The sequence below is a fragment of the Danio aesculapii genome, chromosome 5 (assembly GCF_903798145.1).
Source record: "Danio aesculapii chromosome 5, fDanAes4.1, whole genome shotgun sequence".
In the NCBI taxonomy this organism is placed as follows: Eukaryota; Metazoa; Chordata; class Actinopteri; order Cypriniformes; family Danionidae; genus Danio; species Danio aesculapii.
The window spans coordinates 18,554,781-18,579,553 of record NC_079439.1 but is presented as its reverse complement, the minus strand read 5'-3'; the positions used below and the strand labels follow the sequence as shown (position 1 = coordinate 18,579,553).

At 36.5% G+C, this 24,773-nt stretch overlaps 1 protein-coding gene across 1 annotated transcript in view; it reads right to left on the bottom strand.

Moving 5' to 3' along the window:
* The window catches only part of fbrsl1 (fibrosin-like 1), a 579,938-nt gene that overhangs the window by 12,724 nt on the left and 542,441 nt on the right, over positions 1-24,773 (bottom strand). The window contains 5 exon segments of the mRNA XM_056457467.1: positions 2,706-2,801; positions 3,018-3,068; positions 8,667-8,929; positions 12,490-12,749; positions 14,427-14,796. Coding sequence (XP_056313442.1) covers positions 2,706-2,801; positions 3,018-3,068; positions 8,667-8,929; positions 12,490-12,749; positions 14,427-14,796 — 1,040 coding nt within the window.

Below are 24,773 nucleotides of genomic sequence, written 5' to 3'. Positions count from 1 at the left end.
CAAAAGCCTCCAGCAGGTTATTGAGCCTGTCCCTCTTTGCATAATCCATTAGTGGAGAGAGTGGCAGTGGTAGATTTCTCTGTCTGTCTGCAGTATAAATGTAGCTGTGCGGGATTGTAGAGCACCCTGAATACTAATGGTAGGGTGAAGCTGGGCTCTCAGTCATGGCAATTTCTGCCTGGTACAGAAAGCGGAGTATGTAATGTTAATGATACCAGAGATACATGGGGAATCTTTTTAATACCTTTTGGAGTGTATGAGTTCACTTTTAATTGATCGTTTATTACATGCAACCTTCTTGCTGTTGGGCAATCGTGCTTCCCACTGCGCCACCATGCTGCCCCTTCTTTTTGTTTGGCACAATTATTATCAGCCAATTTAGAGATATTAAATCTGTCCCAATTTAAATCATATACGTGTTGAAGGATGAACAGCTTGAAAGAATCATTTTACAACTCTCTTGAAGTTAAACAGTTGAGTTTAACTATTTTTTTATTCAATCAGCTGATTTTCGGGTCTTGAATCAGATCAGACCATTAGCATCTGACTCAAAAATTACCGGACTTTTGATAATTTTCTATTTAAAGCTTGAATCTTATGTAGTTACCTTGTGTACTTAGACAAATGGAAAAGCTGATATGCCTAGAAACTATACACTCACCGGCCACTTTTAGGTACACCTTACTAGTGCCAGGTTGGACCCACTTGCTCTATTGGATTGAGAGGATCTGGTGACTGTGGAGGCCATTTGAGTACAGTGGACACATTGTCATGTTCAAGAAACCAGTCTGAGATGATTGGCAAAGTAGCCATCAGAAGATGGGAACACTGTGGTCATAATGTGATGGACATGGTCAACAACAATGGTAGGCTGTGGTGTTGACACGATGCTCAATTAGTGCTAATGGGCCCAATGTGTGTCAAGAGAATTTCCCCCACACCATTACACCACCACCTCCAGCCTGAACTGTTGATACAAGGCTGGATGGGTTTTTATAATCTTCTATTGTTCAATTTTGGCAAGCCTGTGCCAATTGTAGCCTCAGTTTCCTGTTCTTAGCTGACCGGAGGGGCACCCGGTGTGGTCTTCTGCTGCTGTAGCCCATCCGCCTCAAGGTTGGACAAGTTGTGCGTTCAGAGATGCTCTTCTGCGTACCTCAGTTGTAACGAGCGGTTGTTTGAGTTACTATTGACTTTCTATCAGCTTGAACCAGTCTGGCCACTCTTCTCTGACTTCTGGCATCAACAAGGCATTTGCGCCCACAGAACTACCGCTAACTGGAGATTTTCTCTTTTGCTGACCATTCTTTGTAAACCCTAGAGATGGTGTGGCGTGAACTCCCAGTTAGACTTCAGCAGTTTCTGAAATACTCAGACCAGCCCGTCTGGCACCATTAACCATGCCACGTTTAAAGTCACTTTTATCACCTTTCTTCCCCATTCTGATGCTTGATTTTGAACTGCAACAGATTGTCTCGACCATGCCTAAATGTATTCAGTTGCTGCCATGTGATTGTCTGAACAAACATTTCCGTTGATGAGCAGTTGGACAGGTGTACCTAATAAAGTGGTCAGTGAGTATATGTTGGCACACTTTACCTCTAGGCACCGACAAAAAAAGAATATCAGTTTTGATATTTATTCTATTTAAAGCTTGACTCTGATGTAGTTACATGTGTACTAATACAGATGAAAAATGAAAAGTTGATATTTTCTAGGCTGATATGGCTTAGAACTATATAGCGTTCTGGCGTAATAATATCAGCGCCTGGAAATCGGCTGAATGGATTCAAAAATATTTAAACTCAACTATTTAACTCAAGAGGAGTTGAAAAATGAACACAAAAGAAGATATTTTGAAGAAAGCTGAAAACCTGTAACAATTAACATCCATAATAGAAAAAACAAAGAATATGGAAGTCAGTAATTGCAGGTTTTCAGCATTTTTTCTTCAAAATATCTTCTCTTCTGTGTTCAGAAGAAAGAAAGTTGAACAGGTTTTGAACAAGTTAAGTGAGAGTAAATAATGACAGTATTTCAGATATGGGTGAACTATCCCTTAAACTTTAAATTGCATAACTGAAAATGACTGAAGACTAAAGACTAAGTTTTTTCTTATGTATGATCATAATACCAGCTTGGAGATATTTTATGTGCCATATTTATTATTTATTTTTTAAATATTAATCTTGCCCATAATAGAGCCTACACGTGGGAAATTTGAAACATTCAAACAAACCACACAGTCTCATCCCTGCAGGCAACGGACGTCACGCAGACGTAAAATGTTGTTGAACTCCAAAGTCAGACTTTGAATTTTGGTTGTATATGAAAATCTGGTTAACGTCAGAACCCCACGTTAGTGTAGGTAATTACACAACATAAAACCAACCAAAGATAAATGTCTGCTGATGTTAGACCTTAACATTGTGTGGATGTCATACCACGATGTTAAAATTATATTGGAGTTTAGTTTATTGATTCCACAGCCTAAAGCTAACCAATTATCCACGCTGGCTGATATTTTTACTAGATGTTAGCCGATGTCAAATTTATGTTAAATTTTGGTCACCTGAAGTCGCAACCAAAATAGAACTAAAGATCAACGTCATACAAACGTTGTGTGCCTGCTGGGTTTCTTATTTAGCTCAAGTCAAAACAGTTTTGTCTACATTTTCACATGATGTGAATAAAGAGAGTCTAACCTTTGGCTGGAAGGCGCCTTGCAGTGAACTGAAGGGCCCAGAATGTGGAAGCAACGGAGGCATTCCTGGCATTGTTGGCGGGTAGGAGGGAAAAAACTGAAGAAAAAACAAAACAAAATAAATGTTAAGCTAGTTGACATTTGTCATCTCTTTGACCTACAGCTTGTCTATCCTGCTTTGCAAACAACATCAAACCAAGCAGGCTTAAAAACATGCAAGAAGTTTACAAATACGTCTCTAAAACTTGACATATTCTGTTTCATCTTCAGTCAAAGCAAGGTTCAGACGCAGTCAAAATAAGTCAGCACTTACATTTGAATGTCTCAAGAAAGGATTGTCCAGCTTCGGGGCGTATTTGTCGAACTATAAAGAGAGAGACAGAAAAAGAAAGAGCGCAAATTAAAAACATATCAACAAAATCAAAGGCATCTGTGAGCAAAAACATGAGAGGGCTTTACTGCAGTGTGCTTACACAGTTAAATAAAAAGCAGATGAAGCTCAAATAAATTACACCCTTTTAATAAAACAATTACACAGTAAAACAGCCATTCAGTGTCACATGAAAGAAAACCACTGCAGCCGCAGATGGCACAGGCTTCACAGAGCCGGCATGGAGTGTGGGAATACGCTCACAAAAGAGTCAAACCAGATCGCTAAACAAATGAAAGGCACCCTTCACTTCCAATTAAAGTGACATGAGCCATTTATTATGTGGCGCAGTCATTCCTTTACAGTTGAGAAATATATAAAACTCAAGTTCCAGTTAAACTACAATTAGCAGTGTAACTATAGGGTAAGAAATGAGGATTAGCTTGTGAATGTGGGGAAATTTTGTATTTGGAAGGGATGAAATAGCTGAAATAGATTAGAAATTCAAATATGCTTTTCACCTTTAAAACGTTAGTTCAGCCCAAATTTTAATAGTTATTAATTAATCACCCTCATGTTGTTCCAAACCCCTGAGAGTCATTCATCTTCAGTACACAAATTAAGATATTTTGGGGGTAAATCTGAGAGCTCCCTCATTCTCCATGGACAGCAAGGTTTCAGACTCCAGAAAAATACCAGAAAACAGTAAAAACAGCATATGCCTTCAGTGGTCACTATACAGTGCTTGTGAAGGCTCACACTATACTGTCACTGAGGAGAAGAAACAATAAAGTTGTTATTTTGGCTTTATGTGTGCACAAAAGTATTCAGGTAGCTTGATAATATTCCCACTGAATATCCTTTTTCTGAAGGAGTCTATGGTATATGCTGTCTATGATGAGGGAGCTCTCCGATTTCACCTAAAATATCTTGATTTGTGTTCTGAAGAAGGTCTCAGGGGTTTGGAATGATATAAGGGTGAATAATTAACGACACTCTTATTTATTGGGAAAGTTAGTCATTAAGCCTAAGGATTTCATTAATTTTACATCAAGCAATAAATAAAATATGGAAATATGGTCCACGAGTCCAATAGATATGCATATTTTTCACATAAATATTGTCACTTAGAAATGAAAAGTTCATATATAATGTTCAAAGTTCAAGTATAATGTGATGTATTTATAAAAAAAAAACATTTTGCTATATGGACCAAAACCCACTCAGAATGCAAACAGAACCTTATAATTCTGGAAATATGGTTCATGAGTCCAATAGATATGTATAATTTTCACTTAAATATTGTCACCTTGAAATTATAAAGTTTTGTATTAGATTTCTTCACATACTCTAATTCTCTGACAACTTATTTATATAATGTGATGCATTTATTAAAAAAATAACCTTTTGCTATATGGACCAAAACCCACTCAGAATGCAAACAGAACCTTATTATTCTGATAGATAAACACATTACTCACAATTTTACCAATAAGTACATAAATTGGCATCGTTGTAACCTTAAATAAACACAAAATATATAAAAAAATTCTAATTAAGTAAATGAGTAAAACCTGCTGTAGTAGTTTCGACAGAATAGGTGCGTCCCAAATCGCATACTTATGCCCTATTTTACACCATTTTGTAATATAAATAGTGCAAGTAGTGCATTCACCATGAAAACTTTATAAAGAATAAGTGCACTTTAAATGCGGATGTTGCATTTATTCAACCATTAAAATGAAGTGTAGAATGTTGGACACTTCACACACTCAATGGTCACTGCTTTGCTCACGTAGCGGGAACGGCAGAGCTTTCGGGCACTGATGTTGGATTACTTTATTTATTTTGAATTGTGAAAGCAAAATTCTCCTACGAGAGTGTTTATACTGCCTCCCGATGGTGAATGCGGTTATACTCATGGCATGTATTATTTGGTAGTTGGGTCATTTATTTGGCAAACGTCATCTGGGAAACGGTTTGAATTTCCGCTTAGTAAAAAAACAGTTAGTGTTCCATTTGGGACGGCACTACATTCATATACTATGCTGTTGAGTGTGCATAAGTAAGTGTATAGTGTGCCATTTGGGATGCAGCAATAGTCTTATATCTCTGGTGATCGTAATAAAAATGGATAAACTCTTAGGATACACTAAGTGTGTGCGTGTGTGTTTCTTTGAAAAGCAGCAGTTGCTTGAACCACACATCCCACTTATGGCACAGGGTTTACACTCCAACAGATCAGCAGGCATAAGCTGCTTTTATCCGGCATGGTATGAATGTGTGGTGATAATTAGCTTAAATCAAACACATGAGGTTGCTCTGGCTGAGAAAATCGCTGATCTGGCTTCCCTGAGCGCTGCACTTCTGTGATCCTTGCGAGGGCCGCACGCCTGCTTTATGGTTAACACTTGCCGAGTAAATACAGCAAAGGTTTATAGTGGCTCATAAAAAAACAGTGCTTCATAATTCACAGCCCCTGTCAGAGCTTTATAACAAACAGCTTTGGCGAATCAAGGCTCAGCATTACATCTGTAAACAATTCAACTTTTATAGAAGAAAAAGCTAGGAGGAAGGGAAGAAAGAAAACAAGAAAGACATTATACGAAGTGTGTGACCCTTCAAGTCAACGTGAAACAGCATTTGCTACCCACTTTACTTCAGGACTTGTTTGGAAATGTAACAAAATTAGCTTTAAAATGACATTATTCAATAAATAATGCACAATAAGACCAAGATTAAGTATGAAAGAAGTAAACTGGGCAGTTTTTGATTTCATGTTGGCTTAAAAAACATTGACCCCAGTAAAATAATGTAGAAATGCTTTAGAAAGATCAAGCATCAGCATATATACTGTATGTCAGTAGAAAAACATCACATGGTGTTTGCAAGAAATTCAACAATAGCAGGTTAGCAAATATAGATTATATCAATAAAACATTCAAGGAAGTTGTGGTGGTGTGTGTTTGTCATCCAACACACAAGATAAGATGCATATACCAACATTATCATGGCCAGTTCAGTGTTTCCTGATGACGAAACAGTTCCAGAATGCAAGCTACAACAACATATGGCATGTTTTAAGCTAATATGCAAGCCGATTTGAATCTCTGGAGATGGTAATCTGCGATTCAGAAATGCTTGACTTTTTATCTAGTGCTCTGACATAATATCTCTCGGATAGTTGGACAGTGGCGATTGTATGCCGATAAGGCGTTCTCGTTCCTGTCTGACTACGTTTGAATGTAGTTCATATGGCTGGCTAACTTTGAGGAGCTGAACTGATCTGATCGCAGGCTGCCAAAGTTTGCCTCTAATAGCCGCTCTGCACGCGGAAGCAATTAGGCTTTATCAAAACAGCCCGTTGATGTCATGACTTTCATCTGTAGTGAGGTCATTATGTTTCGACCGCAAGCTTTGAATGTGTCACACAGAACGAGCACTGTCTGTACCTCAGTCACGCCATAAGACTCTGTCTGCCTCCTGTTTTCCTCAAACAGCCCCCAGCACTCAGAAACATCACCATCTTGCTCATATGAAAGCAATAAAACATCTCTGACTCACACTATAAAAGCGCAATGAGTTCGGCATGTCAACATGGCAGCAAAAAGGGTTTTTATTAGGGGAAACGCTACAATATTTGTGGTCGTCATGGGACAATAGTTTATCTTGTTAGGATGATGGGTATCGGTTATGTCACTGAGATTGGGTTGTAAAACTGTTTCAACCACGTAGCCACTGTTTAAGATCTGGCCAGCTTTGAGATAAGCTTTAAGCCTCAGTAGTGGGTCGTAAACTCTATTACTTATTATACAACTGTTAGTTCCGGTGCTCGGTTAGGACTGAACGAGCGCCGTTCTGCTCCACAGTTGCTTGTAAATATTTGCAGTGCTTCAAACAGACTGACAGACTATGCTTTGGCTCCATTTAAGTCTATTTTGATCAACAATGAATTCAATAATTGGCCATATTCTGTCATTTATTATGAATATCAGAATGACGGTGCTGTAAAATGGTATTAAACCCATATTCTCTCTCCCATAACTCAAAGATCTGCATGTAGCTGGTTGTATCTAGTCTAAAAAAGTAGTCACTTTTTTTTTCAAGACTATCCATTACTCTTCGAAATTGGCCCCAAAATGTTGGCCTAATTTCAATCCAAGAAGCAAGAGTGATTGCACATTGCCTTACTACTAGTTGATCAAACTAGCTCTACAAACAGTCTTTGCATTTATGCAACTGGCGTCTGGTTTACATCTCTGTAGTGGGATGTAAATACTATTACTAATTATACAACTGCTAGTTAGTACCGGTGGTGTAGGATTGACAGTATATTGGTTTCACACTTTTTGGTATTTGCAATGCTCTAAACAGAAACTATTTTGACTTCATTTGGAACAACTTGTTAATGTAGCAAAATATCTGACTGTGTTGTGACTTAAATAGAAGTTATTTGTGGTGTTAGTCAAAATATTAGCATGTGACGTGCCATTATTCAGCACGTCAGCACAGTTGCAAGTGTCATATTGATGGTGCTGTAAAACTATTTCAATCCCATGGCCTTGGTTTAAGATATGCTGTGATTTAAGCCTCAATAGTAGGTTGTAAACACCATTACTTACTAAACAGTGCTCTATTATGACTATTACGAATAAATGTGGTCCCACTTCAGTGTTCTTTCGATCTGCTTGTCTGTCTCAGACAGGCTATACAGAACTGTTTTGACTTCGTTTAGATCTATTTTCATTTAAAGTACAATAATAGATGTAAGAAATGAGGGTATTGTGTCTAAAATAAATGCTATTTGTGCTATTACGACCATGCTGGTATTCAGTACGTCAACATCATTGTGAATCTCAATGTTTGCTTGGGTCACTGAGATGGTGTTATAAAATGGTTTCAAATTTGGCCTTCATTTAAGCCTCAGAAGTGTGTTGTAAATAAGTAATAAGTAAGTATTAGTTACATATTACCCAATAGTTATGTTAATAGTTATCTGTTGTGATTGGATGGTATCACTATATTCTACACTATATCACTATACTCTAGTCCAGTGATGCCCAAACTAGGACCAGGGGGCCAAAGTTGGCCCATGGTAACCTTTGATTTGGCCCAGTATCCAATCTGAGAAGAAAGGAAGAATGATGGAGATGTTTCGATGTTATATTGTTAAAAGCTAACTGAAATTCAATGTTTCAATTAAATTAATCCGAATTAATTACGCAATAGTTATTTCTAGATGTCTGTTGTGATTTGTTGGTGTCACTATACTCTACAAAAGTCCTTAATGTTTTCTTTTAGATTTGCTGCCAGTCTGCTCGTTGCTTCATTGCATCATGTTTGTTTGGAACTATCTTCGCCAGTGGAACAACAACAGACCAAACGTATGACGATACTATTTCTGAAATTAAAATCTGACTAAACATCACAATTATGCGGCCATGTTGAAAATCAGTACATCAACACAATTGCGAGTGCGATATTGGTTGAAGAATGTGATGGCCGCATGTTTTAAATAGGTTGGTGTTTTTTAAGGGGGGGATCAGGGAGGTAGGAAGGGAGTAAAATCTATCTGTTTTTACTTATCCTCACATTTCTGGCTGGGGTACGCACCATGGGAGGTGCAGTGGGCGGCCCAATGATGGCTGCCGGGGGCAGACTGGCAGGGAAAGGCGTGAAGGTGTGCTGATGCGTGTGTTGGTGCTGGTGCATATGCTGATGTTGGTGAAATTCGGCCCGGAGGAGCGACACAGGGGCCAACGGCGACCCTGTGGCCCCTGGCGCCGTCCCCCGGCCTCGCTCCGAGCTCTGAACCAGGAAGCGGTTGTTCAGCTCCTGCCTCAGAAGATCATGCTCTGCAAGATAGGAGAGTGAAGGGGGAAAAGGAGGGAAAGGGGGAGAGTGGGAAGACACGGGAGGGAAAAGAAAAAAAAGGCACGGGCGGCCAGTGAGTTTTCACAACAGTGGTTGGAAGAAGCGAAAGAGGGTAGTCACCTGGCTTTCTCTGTTTCTCCAATTCAAGGTGTGAGGGTTTTCTACGTGAGGACTCATTGGTGGAGGTAAGAGAGTTGCCTGTGACAATGTGCCAATCAGAATCCCCGAATGAGGCTGGCAATACATGATTGGTTGGTTGAAAGATATCAACAGGCTGGTATCTAAAGACAAGAGAGAACCAAGAGTCACCTCAGCAGAAAACACACACACACTTGACCCGACATACACAAACGTCTATACCACCTTAAAGGGATAGTTCACCCTAAAATGAAAATCACCCTCATGCTTTTCCAAATCTGTATGAATTACTTTCCTCTGTGTTTGACTTAAAAATGGACAAACTAAAAATAATGTAAACAGTAATAATTCTGTTTTTGAGTTCCACAGAAGAAACAAATGCATAAAGATTTCCACACACGATTTTCACTGATGGGTGAACTATTCCTTTAAGGCCTTTTTTAAAGTTTAGGATTTCTAAGCTCTTGATGCTTTTAAAAGACATCAATGTGTACTTAATGTAGAGTCCTTGCTTGCTTCATTACAATGAACCAATGTTAAATTTGAGAACAAAATTATACCATATAATTGCTAAAAAGATTTTGGTACTACCTCTGTGACGTCAGCCCTCTTTTATAATGGAAGCTACATAACACACTATTGAGACTAACTGCAGGTTTTGTAAAAACACTTTACATGTACTTTTTTACTTGTTTTCTAGATTTAAATCAGCATGTAGCTGTACATTAATATATGTACAGCTAATATTTGTAATTGGCATTTAAAAGCCAGTAATTAACAGAAATACACTTACCGTCTGAAGCAAGGAGATGAAGAGGGCAGCTATATTTTTTATCTTAAATACATCATTTAGTGTTATACTGGGGTGCGTTTCAGAAAACCAACGTTAGCCAACTAAGGTCGCAAGTTCCGTTGTTACTAACATAGTTTATTGATTTGCCGTTTCCCAAATCTGTCGTTACAATGAATATTCGCAAACTGCGTCGCAAACTTGTGCACTTGCAACTACACCTCTGGAGCTGTAGTTAGAAACATAGTTCCTGGCTGTGTTCTATTCCCTGTTATCCCCCCTATGCCCTATTCATTTAGAACATTCGAACATTTAAACTTGGAATAATTTAAAAAAAAGCATTAAGTCATCACTCTTAGGTGTAATTTGCTTTCAAAGTATTTTTACAATTCAGTTTTAGCGATCTTCATGTTTACAATTGCGCGCCCTTTGCAGTGCACTTTGAAAACATTTATGCCATTTTGAACACAGCCCAGCGGAATTTATGTTAAATTATGCTCCAAAGCGTGTGAAAAAAAAACAGCATACCTTAATGCTTTTAATTTATAGTAGGTTATTTATTAAGAAATGTCGCCAACTGTACATGACACGGGCCAGTTGGTTAGAACATTTCTGCAGTGGTTTGCATGTGTCAAATTGTAAAAGTAGACTTTTCAAAAAATAAAAAATAAATAAACAATATCCTACTTATTAACAATAATAACAACAACAATAATAATAATCATTATAATTAATATTATTATATTAAAATAATATGACGTATATATGAGATTAGAATACGTGTTAGCTTTTGTAAGTGGTTTTATGTTTTAGAATAGAATATGGCATATTCTCAATAATATTTGTAAAGGAAACATGGGTCCTATATGTGCCATTTACATATATTAAATTAATATGGAAAACGAGAACATGTTTTTACCAAAACTAATGCTGGATTTTTTTTTTAAATGCGTGTGCGTGTAAAAAAATATAGTTTGTGCATAGAAATTATGGGGTTCTTCTCTAAAGAAGTTGTTACTCCACCCTGTTAAGAGCATCATTAAAGGCATTTTAGGTGGGCATTTTAGCTAACATGGTTCAAATGATGGATCTGCGACAGAAATTACAGGTTTTGGGAAACACTTGTCACTATATCGTTCTTTTCCCAAATGATGCACAGTTCAGCCGCGAGTTACGTCGTTGTTTGGGAAACGCACCCCTGGTGTAATCTGATTTGAAAATCTGGAGATAAAATAACAGCCAATAAGACAAAAGTTTACTGCTGCCGTGCCCTTCTGAGGCACAGCTTTCAGATAATAAGAAGAGGACATGGTAGTTGACATGGTAGGGATGCTCATAGTAACCGAATAACCGTTAACCAAATGGGTGCATTTTTAACCGATTAATAGTTAAACGAGATCAGTTAAATGATTAAAAAATATGATTATATATATTTTTAAAGTTTGGCTGCATAGTGGGCCAATCACAGTGAACACGCTATTGCATTGAGAGAGGCATCTTTTGAATGGTTTACTAACTGCCGCAAGGGTTTTTGCCACTCTGACCGAAAAAAGCATGTTACGTCAGTCGTGTCTTTTTCATTCTTCAATTAAATAAAAGCAAAGGCGGGGTTTCTGCCAATTAAATGTATATTTTCCATGGAGCGATCAATTTGAGGTAGCCTGCTATTTTTATTTGACGGGAAAAAAAACCCAAAAAACATCTGATTGGACAATTGAATTTTATTATTTTTATTTAGTTTATTCGTTTTTCTATGCTGTTAAAAACACTGCAGGTGCTTGAAGATGTTGTTCTGATGATCTGTAGGCTGTTGTTCACATGTTAAAATAAATCAGTATTTTAAAATGCAATATTTGATGACACAAAATAGACATGTCATTTTTTTTATTATTATTAATAAATAATCATTTTATATTAATCTGACTAGTTAACGGTTAATATTCGATTAAAGAGCGGTGGTTGTCGGCTGGCAAAATTAACCAAAATGAGCATCCCTAGTTGACATCTTTCTTTATTACAGGTAAAATATACTGAAGATATGTCATATTTTTCATGCGCTGACCCTCTGATGTGTGCCAAATCTCGCCTTAGAGTTGAAAAATCTTTAAAAATAAATCTGCTGTTACTGCATACTTTTTCTGTAAATCTGTCTTTTAAGATGGGTTACTTGTCAACACAGAGCATTTATAAATACGGTAACTGTAGGACCAGCTAACTTAAGACATCAAGATAAATTAATCTCACACTGTTTATTTCTTAGGTCTCATTAAAAGAAATAGGGCACTTACACACTAAATACAACTGCAATGAAGCATTTGAGGGACAGAAATGCATTATTATGCTTTTTGCAGGTCAAAAGCCAAATAAAAAGTGGATGCTCCAATCTTATTGATCAATAAGTGCTAATGTCAAGGTACATTGAGGTGAAAGTCACCTCAGCAAACATTTGCGTTTCCCTGGAAGCCATCGTCCTAATTAGATTCAACTGATGTGCATATTTTTTCCTCAAACATCTAGTGTGTATGTGCCCTTTGTATTATCGCACAACTGAAGTCCCTAAACTCACTTTAATTACAGCATAAATCTCCAAAAATCCAAAAAGTTCTTTTTTACCTGGATAAGGTGGTCCTGCAGGGTGTCCTGGCACCACCAGGCTGTTGGTCGGTAGGGTGGGCGGAGGAGGCAGTGTAGCAGGGGTGGCAAACATGGCCGGATGGCTGGAGAGGTGAGAAGGCGAGTGAAGGGAGTAGTGGGAGGAGGGCAGTCCGGTGATGGAGAGAGGAAGAGGAGGAGCAGGAGATGGGAGATGACCACTGAGGTGATGAGCGGAGTGAGGCAGGTGGTGTTTGGGAGGAAGAGTTGAAGGGTTTGCGCTGTGGTTACAAAGAAAAGACAAGGTTTTGTTACAAATGAGAAAATGTAGTTATACAAATATACTTTATATTCAGTTATTATTTACATATTCAGTTATTATTTCATACATGTAAATATGATTATTAAGACTGGGTAAAAAAAATCTATTTTAAATTATCTTCAATTTAAGAAAACAATATTGATTCTTAATGTTCTTGCTTTATTTCAGATGATGTCAATAATTCACCTCTCATCCTGATAAGATGAGGTCAACAAAACCACTTGTTGTCATTTGCAAGTTGTGCCCACAAGAGCTAATACTGTGTCTACACCAGGTGCCAGCTTGTTTGGACTGTATGTACACTACATGACAAAAAGTCTTGCCACCTTTCCAAGTTTTAGGAACAACCAATAATAACTTGACCTCTAGTTGATCATTTGTTATCAGAAGTGGCTTATATGAAAGGCAAAGGCCTCTAGATTACGCTTATTTTACCAAAATACAATATTATCATGCCTTGATTTTTAATTATTTAATTAGGACAGTAAGATCTGAGTTTGCTAAGACAAAAGTATTGTTACCAAACATAAATAATGTACAGTATAGAATATAAAGTCATAGTGCAGAGGAAAAAGAATTAATATTGTGTATGACTCCCATGAGCTTGGAGGACTGCATCCATACATCTCTGCAATGACTCAAATAACTTATTAATAAAGTCATCTGGAATGGCAAAGAAAACGTTCTTGCAGGACTCCGACAATTAATCAAGATTCTTTGGTTTCATCTTCATGTCTCCTCCATCTTACCTCAGACATGCTCAATAATGTTCATTTCTGATTACTGGGCTGGCCAATCCTGGAGCACTTTGACCTTCTTTGCTTTCAGGAACTTTGATGTGGAGGCTGAAGTATGAGAAGGAGCCCTATCCTGCTGAAGAATTTGCCCTCTCATGTGTTTTTAATGTGCAGCCCAAATGTCTTGATACCTAGGGCTGTTGATGTTGCCATCCACTCTGCAGATCTCTTGCATGCCCCCATACTATAATGTAACCACAAACCATGATTTTTCCTTCACCAAACTTGACTGACTTCTGTGAGAAACGTGGGTCCATGCAGGTCCCAGTAGCTCTTCTGCAGTATTTTTTATGATTGGGATGCAGTTCAACAGATGATTCATCAGAAAAATCTACCTTCTGCCACTTTTCCAAATGATCAAGAAGTTATTATTCATTGCTCTTAAAACTTGGATCGACGACAAGACTTTTGTCAGGTAGTTTGCACGTTTATTTCTTGTTACAGTGTTTGTTGCTTAAAGTGAAAGTAAAACAATTAAACAATGGCGTGGGCTCTATTGTTAAAGTCTGCTTGAACTAGATGCTACGGAGTCCCTTATTTTTACTATGTTGATGTACTTCTAAATGAAATGGAAAATTGAGTAAAGGGCGGGGCTTTCTTTTTTTGAGCATCATTTCCCTTGTAGCAAACTAACGGTAAGATGGGTGTGGTTTGAATACTGTCAAACTGACGTCAACAGAATTTCCGCCACTCCAAAACATGGAAGCAAATGTTCAGTATTTGATTAAAAATGACCAACCGGAATCAATATTTTTTGATTACCGAACAAATCATTATTTTCACAATTGATCACAATACCCAGCCTTAATGATTATAGATATAAATAAGTAGTTACTAACCTGATGTCGTGAAGACTGCTGTATGGCAAAGGATGATGATGATGACTGCTGATTGGCCGGCTGTGGTGCAATGGGGGCGGGAGTCTGTGCTCCAGTGAATGTGATAGGTTTCTCAGGAGGGAAGGGGTGGGAATAGGGGGCAAAGTCTCCTTCTTGATAGAGAGAGGGCTTGGGGAGGTCGGGTGGGGTCTAGGCGGGGGGGCTGCCGCCGCAGCTGGGGCAGGAGACCCCGTAGGGGGCGACGCAGGAGTCGGGCTGGAGATGGGCGGGACAAACGAAATGTCGTTACTCTGTTCTTGGCTACGCTGAAGGCCAGACACTTTGGTCGAGCTGGAAGTTTTGGTCCCCAGACTCTCATTCGTTGGCGTAACTAGAAAGTAAAGAGAGACAACACAAGAGTTTAAAATCCACCCATATTTATTTTAAACATTAATTATTAATTAATTAGCTCCTATTTTTCTCAGCACTGGGTAGCAGCTGGAAGGGCATCCACTGCATAAAACATATGCTGGAATAATTGACGGGTTATTCCACTGTGGCAACCTGTGATAAATAAGGGACTAAGCTGAAGGAAAATGAATTAATTAATTAGTTACTATTTTTAATCTGGATGTCAAATTCAGTTTAGATGTAGTTTTGTTGATGTAGCCAAAGGTTAATTACATTTACATCACATACAGACTTTAGGATTTTAATTCTTGAAATAAATCTCTGTTCAATTGTAAAGGATCAGTCACACTAGGAAAGATAAGAATACAGTCAACTCTTTCAATGTAATAAATATAAAGATAACTACAGTATATCAGACCACAGTCAGAAATCTTCTGTTAAGGGGCAATATTTCCTCCTAAAATGTATATTTAACCATCGTAAGGCTTTATCAATTACATTAATAACTCAATCTGCGTTGTCTTTTAATGTCAAAAGCTTAAATTTAACCTTACTTCAGTCAATATACTATAAACTGCTACCAATAATAACTAACTAATTACATTAGGGCTATATGATATTGGAAGAAAACGACATTGCAATATTTTCGTTCACTGTGATATATATTGCAATATAAATGCAATTTGAGCAGATGACTTGAATAGCTTATAAAGAATTCATAATTTTAGATCAACTGGAATGAACCTGTAGGGGAGTGTATTTGCATAACATATCATTTAATAAATGACAAGCAAAGTTAAATACAACAGAGAAAAGATGCAAATAAACAATTATTTATAATTTTCAAACAGTATTCAGAAGCAGAAATTAAATAATCATTGTATAATTATATTAATATCAGTATCGTTTTAATTGAGTACATAATTATATAATTTAGGGCTGGGTGATTTGGCCTAAAATCAAAATCTCGATTAATTGAATATTTTACCTCGATTTTGAGTCATGAATGATTATTTTATTTATTTATTTATTTAATTTATTTGCCCTCATACTTCACTGACCAGTTTATTATACTTAGTCTAAAGGCATCTCTGGGGCAGCTTCCAATCATCGTCAATGTAGTGCAAAGTAAGGGTCAAGAATGAGTCCATTGTACTACTTGACCAGAGATCAGATGTGGCTGCAAAGTGGCCGCAGAAGTGGAAATCAGCCACAGCCTTTAACAGAGCAGGGTCACGTGACACGTAGGGAAAGTAATTGAAAAAAATCGTCCTGTGAAATTTAGATCGATTATAAGTTCTAAATGTTGACTTTGATTTTACTTTACGATTAATCGCCCAGCCCTAATATAATGTACAATTCATCTTTAAGCTATAAACATTTTATTTCATTAACTGAAATGTCTGGTCAACTATAATCCCGACTACATTGCAGATCCTGGGATGTGACTACAGACTTGCACATTGCGATATCGATGCTAAAACGATATATTGTGCAGCCCTAATTTAAATTGTATGTAAATTATTCAAAGGGTGCACATGCAAAACCCTCTAAAGGCCATTTGAAATTTCTTTTAAATTGAGCCATGTGTATGGGTTCAGTTTTACTTTTACAGCAAATGTAAACAACTGAATTTGAACACAGGAGCCTGAAAAAAAAGAGATAATTTTATACGAAAACTTCATTTGGTATTTAAAGCTTATCATTCATTTATTTGTTCTAGGGTTGAGTCGATAGACGATGCGATCATTCATCGCCGGCATCGCGATCCACTGCCCTGCCCCCATTGCAAAAAAGACACTTGTAGGCCCCATTTACACTAATACGCCCAATTTTATAATGGCATTTTTAGAACGAAAACGATTCACATCCACACTAGCGTTTCATCTACCTTTTCTGAAAAGCCCTCCTTCCACATTATAGCCGGACAGTTTATCAAGCATGTACCGCTGGATCGCATCACACTATAGTTGTTAAATGTGATATTTAATTAATCATGTCTCTATCTAACGACTCTTCGGTCTTTTGAATCTATCAGGTAATGTGTCACAGCGTCAGTACACTGCTTCAACCTTTCACTTTCACACTTGTACTTAGTAATTTTAGCGAAAACCTCAGATACTGTTGGTTGGTTCCTGTTGGTTGTGCACCTTTTTTACCAACCAAGTATGTCGACGCCATTATAATGACACAGATCACTCTGCCTATTCATGCTAGAGTCCTGCGGAAAAAGTGATTGACAGGTGGTAATTTGTGTGTAACTTATCTTTATATTTATGTCCTTATATTTATTTATGATTTGGTTATGGGTAAAACAAAGACCATGTGGGTCAGGTAGTTGAAATGGTAGGCTACAAATAATTAATTAGTAATTAATTAATTAATTATTCATAAATAATTAATTCACCGCTGCCTGCGACGACGATGCCATTGTGCATCGCAATTTTTCACATTAGACACTGTATGATGCCAAATTGGTCAACATCACCCAACCCTAATTCATTCATTTTCTTTTCGGCTTAGTCCCTTTATTAATCAGGGACCGCCACAGTGGAATGAACCGGCAACTTACTTAAAAGCTTAACTCTTTCATTTTTTTTCAATACAATATTACAACAACAAAAATCAAGATTATAATAAAATCTAAAAGTTTCTTCAAGGAACCAAACATTTGTCATGTATAGAATCACTGTTTCCATTATATTATATTACCATTTCCATTATATTAAATTATTTCCATTCATTTGTAGAAAGGATGCACCATAACCTTACAAAACACAACAGAAAACAATCTAGTGTGGTTTATGCGCAATATATAGAGTGCATTTCATCCGCACCAAAGAATCCTGAATGCACCACAGGTTTCTTTTTGCTCAGGTGCATGCAAGCGTCTCAAATCAAATGCACATGCAGTCTGGCACAGCTGTAGACATGTAACCTATAGCGTGGGATTGGTTTGCCAATCCATCCATTAGTTTGCAGCAGGGTGAACAGAAAACAGCTGCGATGCCTTCCCTGCCCACTGTGCATAACGCTGGCATAGCCAACGTTACCAAACGCATCCACATCTGTCTGTCTATCTCCCTCTCTGTGCCCCCTTTATCGTTTCATCCCAGGTTACTTTTCTTTCTCCGTTTCTTTCTCTCTCCGTGGGTTTTATGAAGTGTTTAATCAGGTCATTTTCATGCTTGACTATAATCAGATGATCCAATTTTCTGCAAGCAATCCAGTCAGAATGAATAAATCAGAGCTAATTAAAGTTAAATGCCGTTCCCATTCATAGATTTACAGAGCACACAGTCTGCCATGAAATAATTATGTTTCAATTGTGCTGTGAAAAGGGATCATGCACCCTTTATACTGGCCTTTCAGAGTCCCCACTCGCTCTTTTCTACAAGACATTTCCAGGGATTTCAGTAACACTGCCAGCGTCTTTGCACCGAGGAACTTTGCTTCTGCTCAGTTAATCGCTGCGCAGAAGCTTTTAATTGTCTTGTAAAAGCAAAGTAAAATAATTAATGATTGAGAAAAATGCTCTATAAAGTCCATCTATAAATCTCCAAACTGAGCATGATATATGTATATATTAATTCAGTCATCATTTACTTACCCTTTACTTGTTCCTAACCTGTTTAACTTTATTTCTTCTGTTGAACACAAAAGACGTTATTTGGAAGAAAGCTGGAAACATGTATCCATTGACTTTCGTAGTATTTAATTTTAATGATGGAAGTCATAGGTTTTTAAGCTTCCTTCGAAATATCTTGTTTGTAACCACTTGACGGTGAGTAAAAAGTGAGTAAATTTGATTTTTTGGACTAACTAGCCCTCCAAGTCTCCTAATTGTTTTCACGGCTACATCAAAGCATACAAAATGCCTACTTTCCCCCTTCAACTGTGCCAGAAAAGAACAACACAAAAAAGGAAAGACGCAGAGAGTAATTTAAGACAATATCTTCCCCAGGCCACTAATTATCACATTTAATGCAGTCCTCATTCCTAACAGCTTAGTGCAACCTCAAACAAAGGCTCTGAAAGCCTGCAAGTACACACGCTCGCTCGCTCACTCTTCCAGGCCATTAAAACCTCAGACCAGCACTTCTAATGGAATATCTGTGCTGTATTAACATACCACTTAATCATTAATGGACACCAATAAATGAGGGATAAAAAAGCAAGCTTGTGTTTTTGACATAATTGTACTATGATGCACCTCCTAAACAGTGCATCTTCTTAAAATGCAAAATGTCCTTTTAAATGTGTTGGTGGTGGAGTTTGTATTATTGTGCAGCTTTAATTTGGGTTTTAAAGGTTTTCTGGAAATGGCTATGACAAGGGATTTTCACTTTAAATTAGTTTACAGTTACAACTTCAATAGTAAAAATGACCATTTTTTAAATATACATTATTATATTTCCATTAGAAAATATGCTAACAGTTCATATCAATAATGTTATTACACGAATAAAACAAATTCTTGATATCAGGATTTGAATTTCAACCAGAGATAAAAATATAAAATTCTTGATATCAAGAACATATTCGTCAGCCCTCCTGTTTTCACGGTGGCCGAGAGAGCTTAACGTGCTGCAATTTAGGAAAACATGTGCAATTACAAAAAAAACGACTGCAATTTGAGAAAAGATCTTCGTCAGCTTGACAACACGCATGCTGCAAATCATCACAATGCAAACCCATTTTTTAAAAAATGTGCTGCATTTTCACACAACACAATTAATAAAATGCTCTGCATTTTCTCATGACACAAAAATTTTACGAAAACGCGCTGCATTTTCAAACAATGACAAAAATGAATCAATCGTGCTGCATTTTCTCTCAAAACAAACATTTTTACAAAAACGTGCTGCATTTTCTCACAACACAAACATTTTACGAAAACCAAGTGTGCCGTGACTATTGCTCAATTAAGTTGTACGTGATCTTTGAAAGGTGAGTTTTTTGTTTGTTTATATTAATATCCTGATTCCCGTGTCTTTAGTATTTTTTAGCCTAAATAGCCATAACCTAAATAGCCAGGTCCATCACGTTTTAGGATTTCCGTTGTGTTGTGAGAAAATGCAGCTCATTTTATAAAAATTGTTGAAAATGTGTTTGCGTTGTGATGATTTGCAGCATGCGTGCTGTCAAACTGAAGAAGAACTTTTCTCAATTTCTGGCGTTTTTTGTAAGTACACATGTTTTCTTAAATTGCAACACGTTAAGCTCTCTCGGCCACCATAGTTTTTCCCATATTTCTCCTGTATTTTAATCTTTTTATGAAAAGTGAAAGTAGCATCAAGGAGCCGATCTCAAATGTCATATAACTGCAAGAGCTGTTCAAGAGGATTATGCTTTCACTTTATTTTGGCTTATATACAAATAAACTGTTCTGGATAAACAGATGAAGGAGTTTGGAGTCATTTTGGGAGATGTTGTGTTTAAGTTTGAGTTCTTTTTTTTTTTTTGCTTTTTTTATACGTATTTTTACATCCCAATGTTGACAGTTATGATCAAGAATTGTATTTTGACTAGTTGAATGTCTTTTTTTACTTGTACAGAATATGTTATTAGAAATTAAGATGTTAAATATTAAAAATTACTACTAGCGATGAAGTTGCTAGTATCAAAAACAGACTATTGCACCAGTAACCACGAAATCACTGACCTCAAAAATAAAGGTTTTTACAAGGAATAACTGTACTGTGAAATTGGAAATTCAACCAGCAATAAATCAGTTATTAATATCATGATTTTTCTTTTAATATATTTTTATTTAACATTTATACAAATTTTCAAACATTAATGCCAGAAAATAAGAACAGGTACATAATAACAGAATTGACCTGACCCGCCTCCCCCAAGGTGAAAAAAGAGGGGCTGTCTCTTTAAACAAATACATGCAACATACAGTATGCAGCTAATATATTATATCAACAAAAATGACAATAGTCACACTTGGTTTATAAAGCCAGTGATTGATATGCTTATTTAAATGGCAGTTAACATTTGACTAGTGAAAATGCAATTCTGGCGACGCAGTGGCGCAGTAGGTAGTGCTGTCGCCTCACAGCAAGAAGGTCGCTGGTTCAACCCTCGGCTGGGTCAGTTGGCATTTCTGTGTGGAGTTAGCATGTTCTCCATGCATTTGCGTGGGTTTCCTCCGGGTGCTCCAGTTTCCCCCACAGTCCAAAGACATGTGGTACAGGTGAATTGGGTAGGCTAAATTGTCCTGGAAGGGCATCCGCTGCATAAAACAAATGCTGGATGGGTTGGCGGTTTGTTCCACTGTGGCGACCCCAGATTGATAAAGGGACTAAGCCGAAAAGAAAATAAATGAATGAATGAATGAAAATGCAATTCTACATATCGAAAATGATATTTTTACTGGTAGAAATGTAACCCCTGATTTTAAACAACTAGAGTATCATTGTTACTATCAGAAATCGAATGTCTTGATGTCAAGAATTAGCATTTCAGTGAATGAGATTTGAAAGTCTTTATATCCTGCAGATAAATAAAAGGCTGAACAGCTTGCCATATAAATGTCAGTGGTTAGTATTTGTAGGGCAGGGCCTCATAGAGGATTATTCCAAAAGGAGAAATTCAACCCAATGGCTTAGAGAGGTCTAAACAGATGCATTCACGAATTACACTATCCTGCTGCCTTTTCAAAGCACGAAAAAAGAAATACGTTGGCCATCGGTGACGTTGCCTTGGAAACCAGTCTCGGAGGCACGTTTGCGCGGGTGAAAGCGGACAGTAGTAGTCAAGCTCCTCAACTAGCAGTCCGTGCCACTTTAGGCACAATGGGCCCTGCGCTCTCTCTTAATGATGATTCTAATGGGCCGTAATGGCAGCCAGCAGGCAGGACAAGACACACAAGCTTGGCTTCTTTCTCATTAAAAAAAAGTGCCCCTGTGAATGTCTCGGCTTGTCTGGAAGCCTGCTACACGTAACGAAGGGACGGCTTCTCAGTCTGGAACATGGCCGTAATCATTTCGCAGAAAAAAATGTGACACAATGTCATTGGAAACGAGCGCCCGGGCAGCCGGTGTGTGATGCCACGGCTGCTGGCATTGGCAAGGTTGTCACCTGTGAAATTCTTGTCAATTTTTTTTTGGGTTTTGGTAGATTGTTAATATGTCAGGCTCACTGTAGACGCGTCAGAATATGGTTGCCATCTTAAAGATATGCGGCTTTCAATTTTCTCCAAACATTGCAGATTGTGACTGTTGAGATTCCGCCGTAGGAATCTTTTAATGAGAAGACGGTGCCAAATAAACTCGTAACTCCTTTAACTTTGGTTTTTTGACAACTGACAGGCCTCCGGGCAGGAATATTTCTCTGAGACAAACAAGAGCTCATTATCCAACACCAAGGTCAGCGATAGAATTGCTGTGCCCACTAACAGCAAAAAACATACAACACACCGAGTTCAGTGCAGCTGGAGCAGATTTGCGCTGCTTACACACGCAAACATTGCCACCGTGACGCCTGGGGTCTGAGATTGTGGTTTTTCTGCTCTGCTTTCTTTAGTGTATTGGTATCACTAGGTTGTTGCCAGGTTCTTTCTTTGTAAATTTTTACACGGCCACATCTAACAAGCTCATTTCCAAGAATTATTATCACTAGATATGGGTGTTTCTATGGACTTTAATACATTTTACTGTCAACACAAATGTCACAATTGATCACAATCACAAACGTCACAACTGAATGATCAATCATTCTCATGTTCTCATTCATTTATTCATTCATTCAAATATAACTATTACAAATAATAATAATGATAATAATAATAATAATAATAATAGTAATAAATGGAAATTGTTACCAGTTATCTATTTATTTATATATAAATATCACTATTAAAATAGAAATTGTTATAATGTACAGGAATGTTATTAACAACAAGTATTATTATTATTATTATTATTATTATTATTATTATTATTATTATTATTATTATTATTATTAAAGGAAACAGCCAACAAATAAGCAAACAAATAATAATAATAATAAAAAAAATCTTTTATTTAATTATTTATTTATATAAATATAATTGTTACAAATAAATAATAATAAATTTATGTATTTCATTATTTATTTAACTATTTAATAATACATTTATGTATGCATGTATATATTTAATTATTTATTATTAATAATAATAACAATAATACATTTATTTATTTGTTTATTTACATAAATATATCTGTTACAAATAAATAATAACAAATGTATGTATTTCATTATTTCATTATTTAATAATAATACATTTGTTTATGTAATTATTTATTAATAATAACAATAATAATAATAATAATAATAATAATAATAATAAAAAAAAAATAATTGGACATTGCAATCATTTATTTATATATAAATATCACTATTAAAACTACTACTACTACTACTACTACTACTAATAATAATAATAATAAAGGAAATTGTTATCATATACAAGAATAATATTAAAAACATGAAGGGCTATTATTAAAGAAACAAATAATAATAACAATAATCTTATGTATATTACTAAAGTAATAAAGCATATGTGTGCAATTTATTTAATATAAATAAATATAATAAACTGTATAATATATATTATATGCTACATTAATATAATAAGTTAAGTAAACAAATAACAATAAATAAATCCATAAATACTACTAATAATAATCATAATTATTATTATTATTAATATTAATAACAATAATAAATAGGCATTGCGATTCATATATAAAGATCACTATTAAACATAAATAACAACAAAGGAAATTTTTGTCATATACAATAATAAAAATAACAAGAAGAAATTATTATTAAAAAAATAATAATACTAATAATAACAATCTTATGTTTATTACTAAAGTAATAAAGCATATGTGTGTAATATATAATAATAAAATATATATATTAATAAAAATAAATATAACAAACTATATAATACATTATATACTACATTCATATAATACGTCACAACAAATAAAATAAATGTGTAAATAATAGTAATAATAATACTAATAAAAACAATAATAAAAATAATATCATATGAAAACAAAGATTTGTTATTATTAATAATCAGCCAACTACTCAAATTCTTAGCATTTGATTTTTTTGCCATGCAGTGCTCTCAACCCTCCACCAGAATGGCTTTTTCAATCTGTATCCTACAACAGGCAACAAAAGAGACCCTTAAGACTGAGTGAAATCACAGCAGAGCTATTAGACACACGGACAAGAGAGCCCTCAGGAACACCCACAGATTTGTAGAGGTCGAAGGTCGCTTTCAGAGGAGCCAATGACGCTCTCTCGGGACGTGTTGGCATCCCTGTTCACCAGATGACACTTCAGCAGACTATTGATCTATACTCTCCCCCTGCTGTTATGCTCATGGTATGATCCCTCAAGGGAGTCAACACGTGCCTGCTGTGGGAGGAACCACCATCGGTGTTTTGTAGGGGTGTGTGTGTTCTTGACTGATGGTTCTAGCAGGAGCAGTGTCGCCCCACAGCTGTCCCGCTAAGATATCCTTGACCTCTGACCTCATTTTAGACTCAGACAGACGTCCTGGAACATCTGGAGAGCTGCCGTAATTGAACCATTGCGCACAAACATGCACACAACACACACACACATATGAAAGTGCAGACAGATGGTTTGAGCTAATAGAGGAAATACTTGCTGGTGTTTTGAAAAAGTCTCACATTATAAGTAACTCTTCTAATCTATTTATGGATGACACTTGTGTTGCTGAATAGCAAGTGAGTGAATTTGAAAAAAACGGCACACACAAAGAGTAAAAACTTCTTTTGAAATGTCCATGATTGCATCCTTAGTAGTTATAAGTATAATTATAATCACTGGAAATGTGGAAGTATGTACTTTAGGCTGTGTCGGGCAGAATAACGTTAAAGGGACAAGAATTCCAGATCACTTTAAGGCTTTTATTTT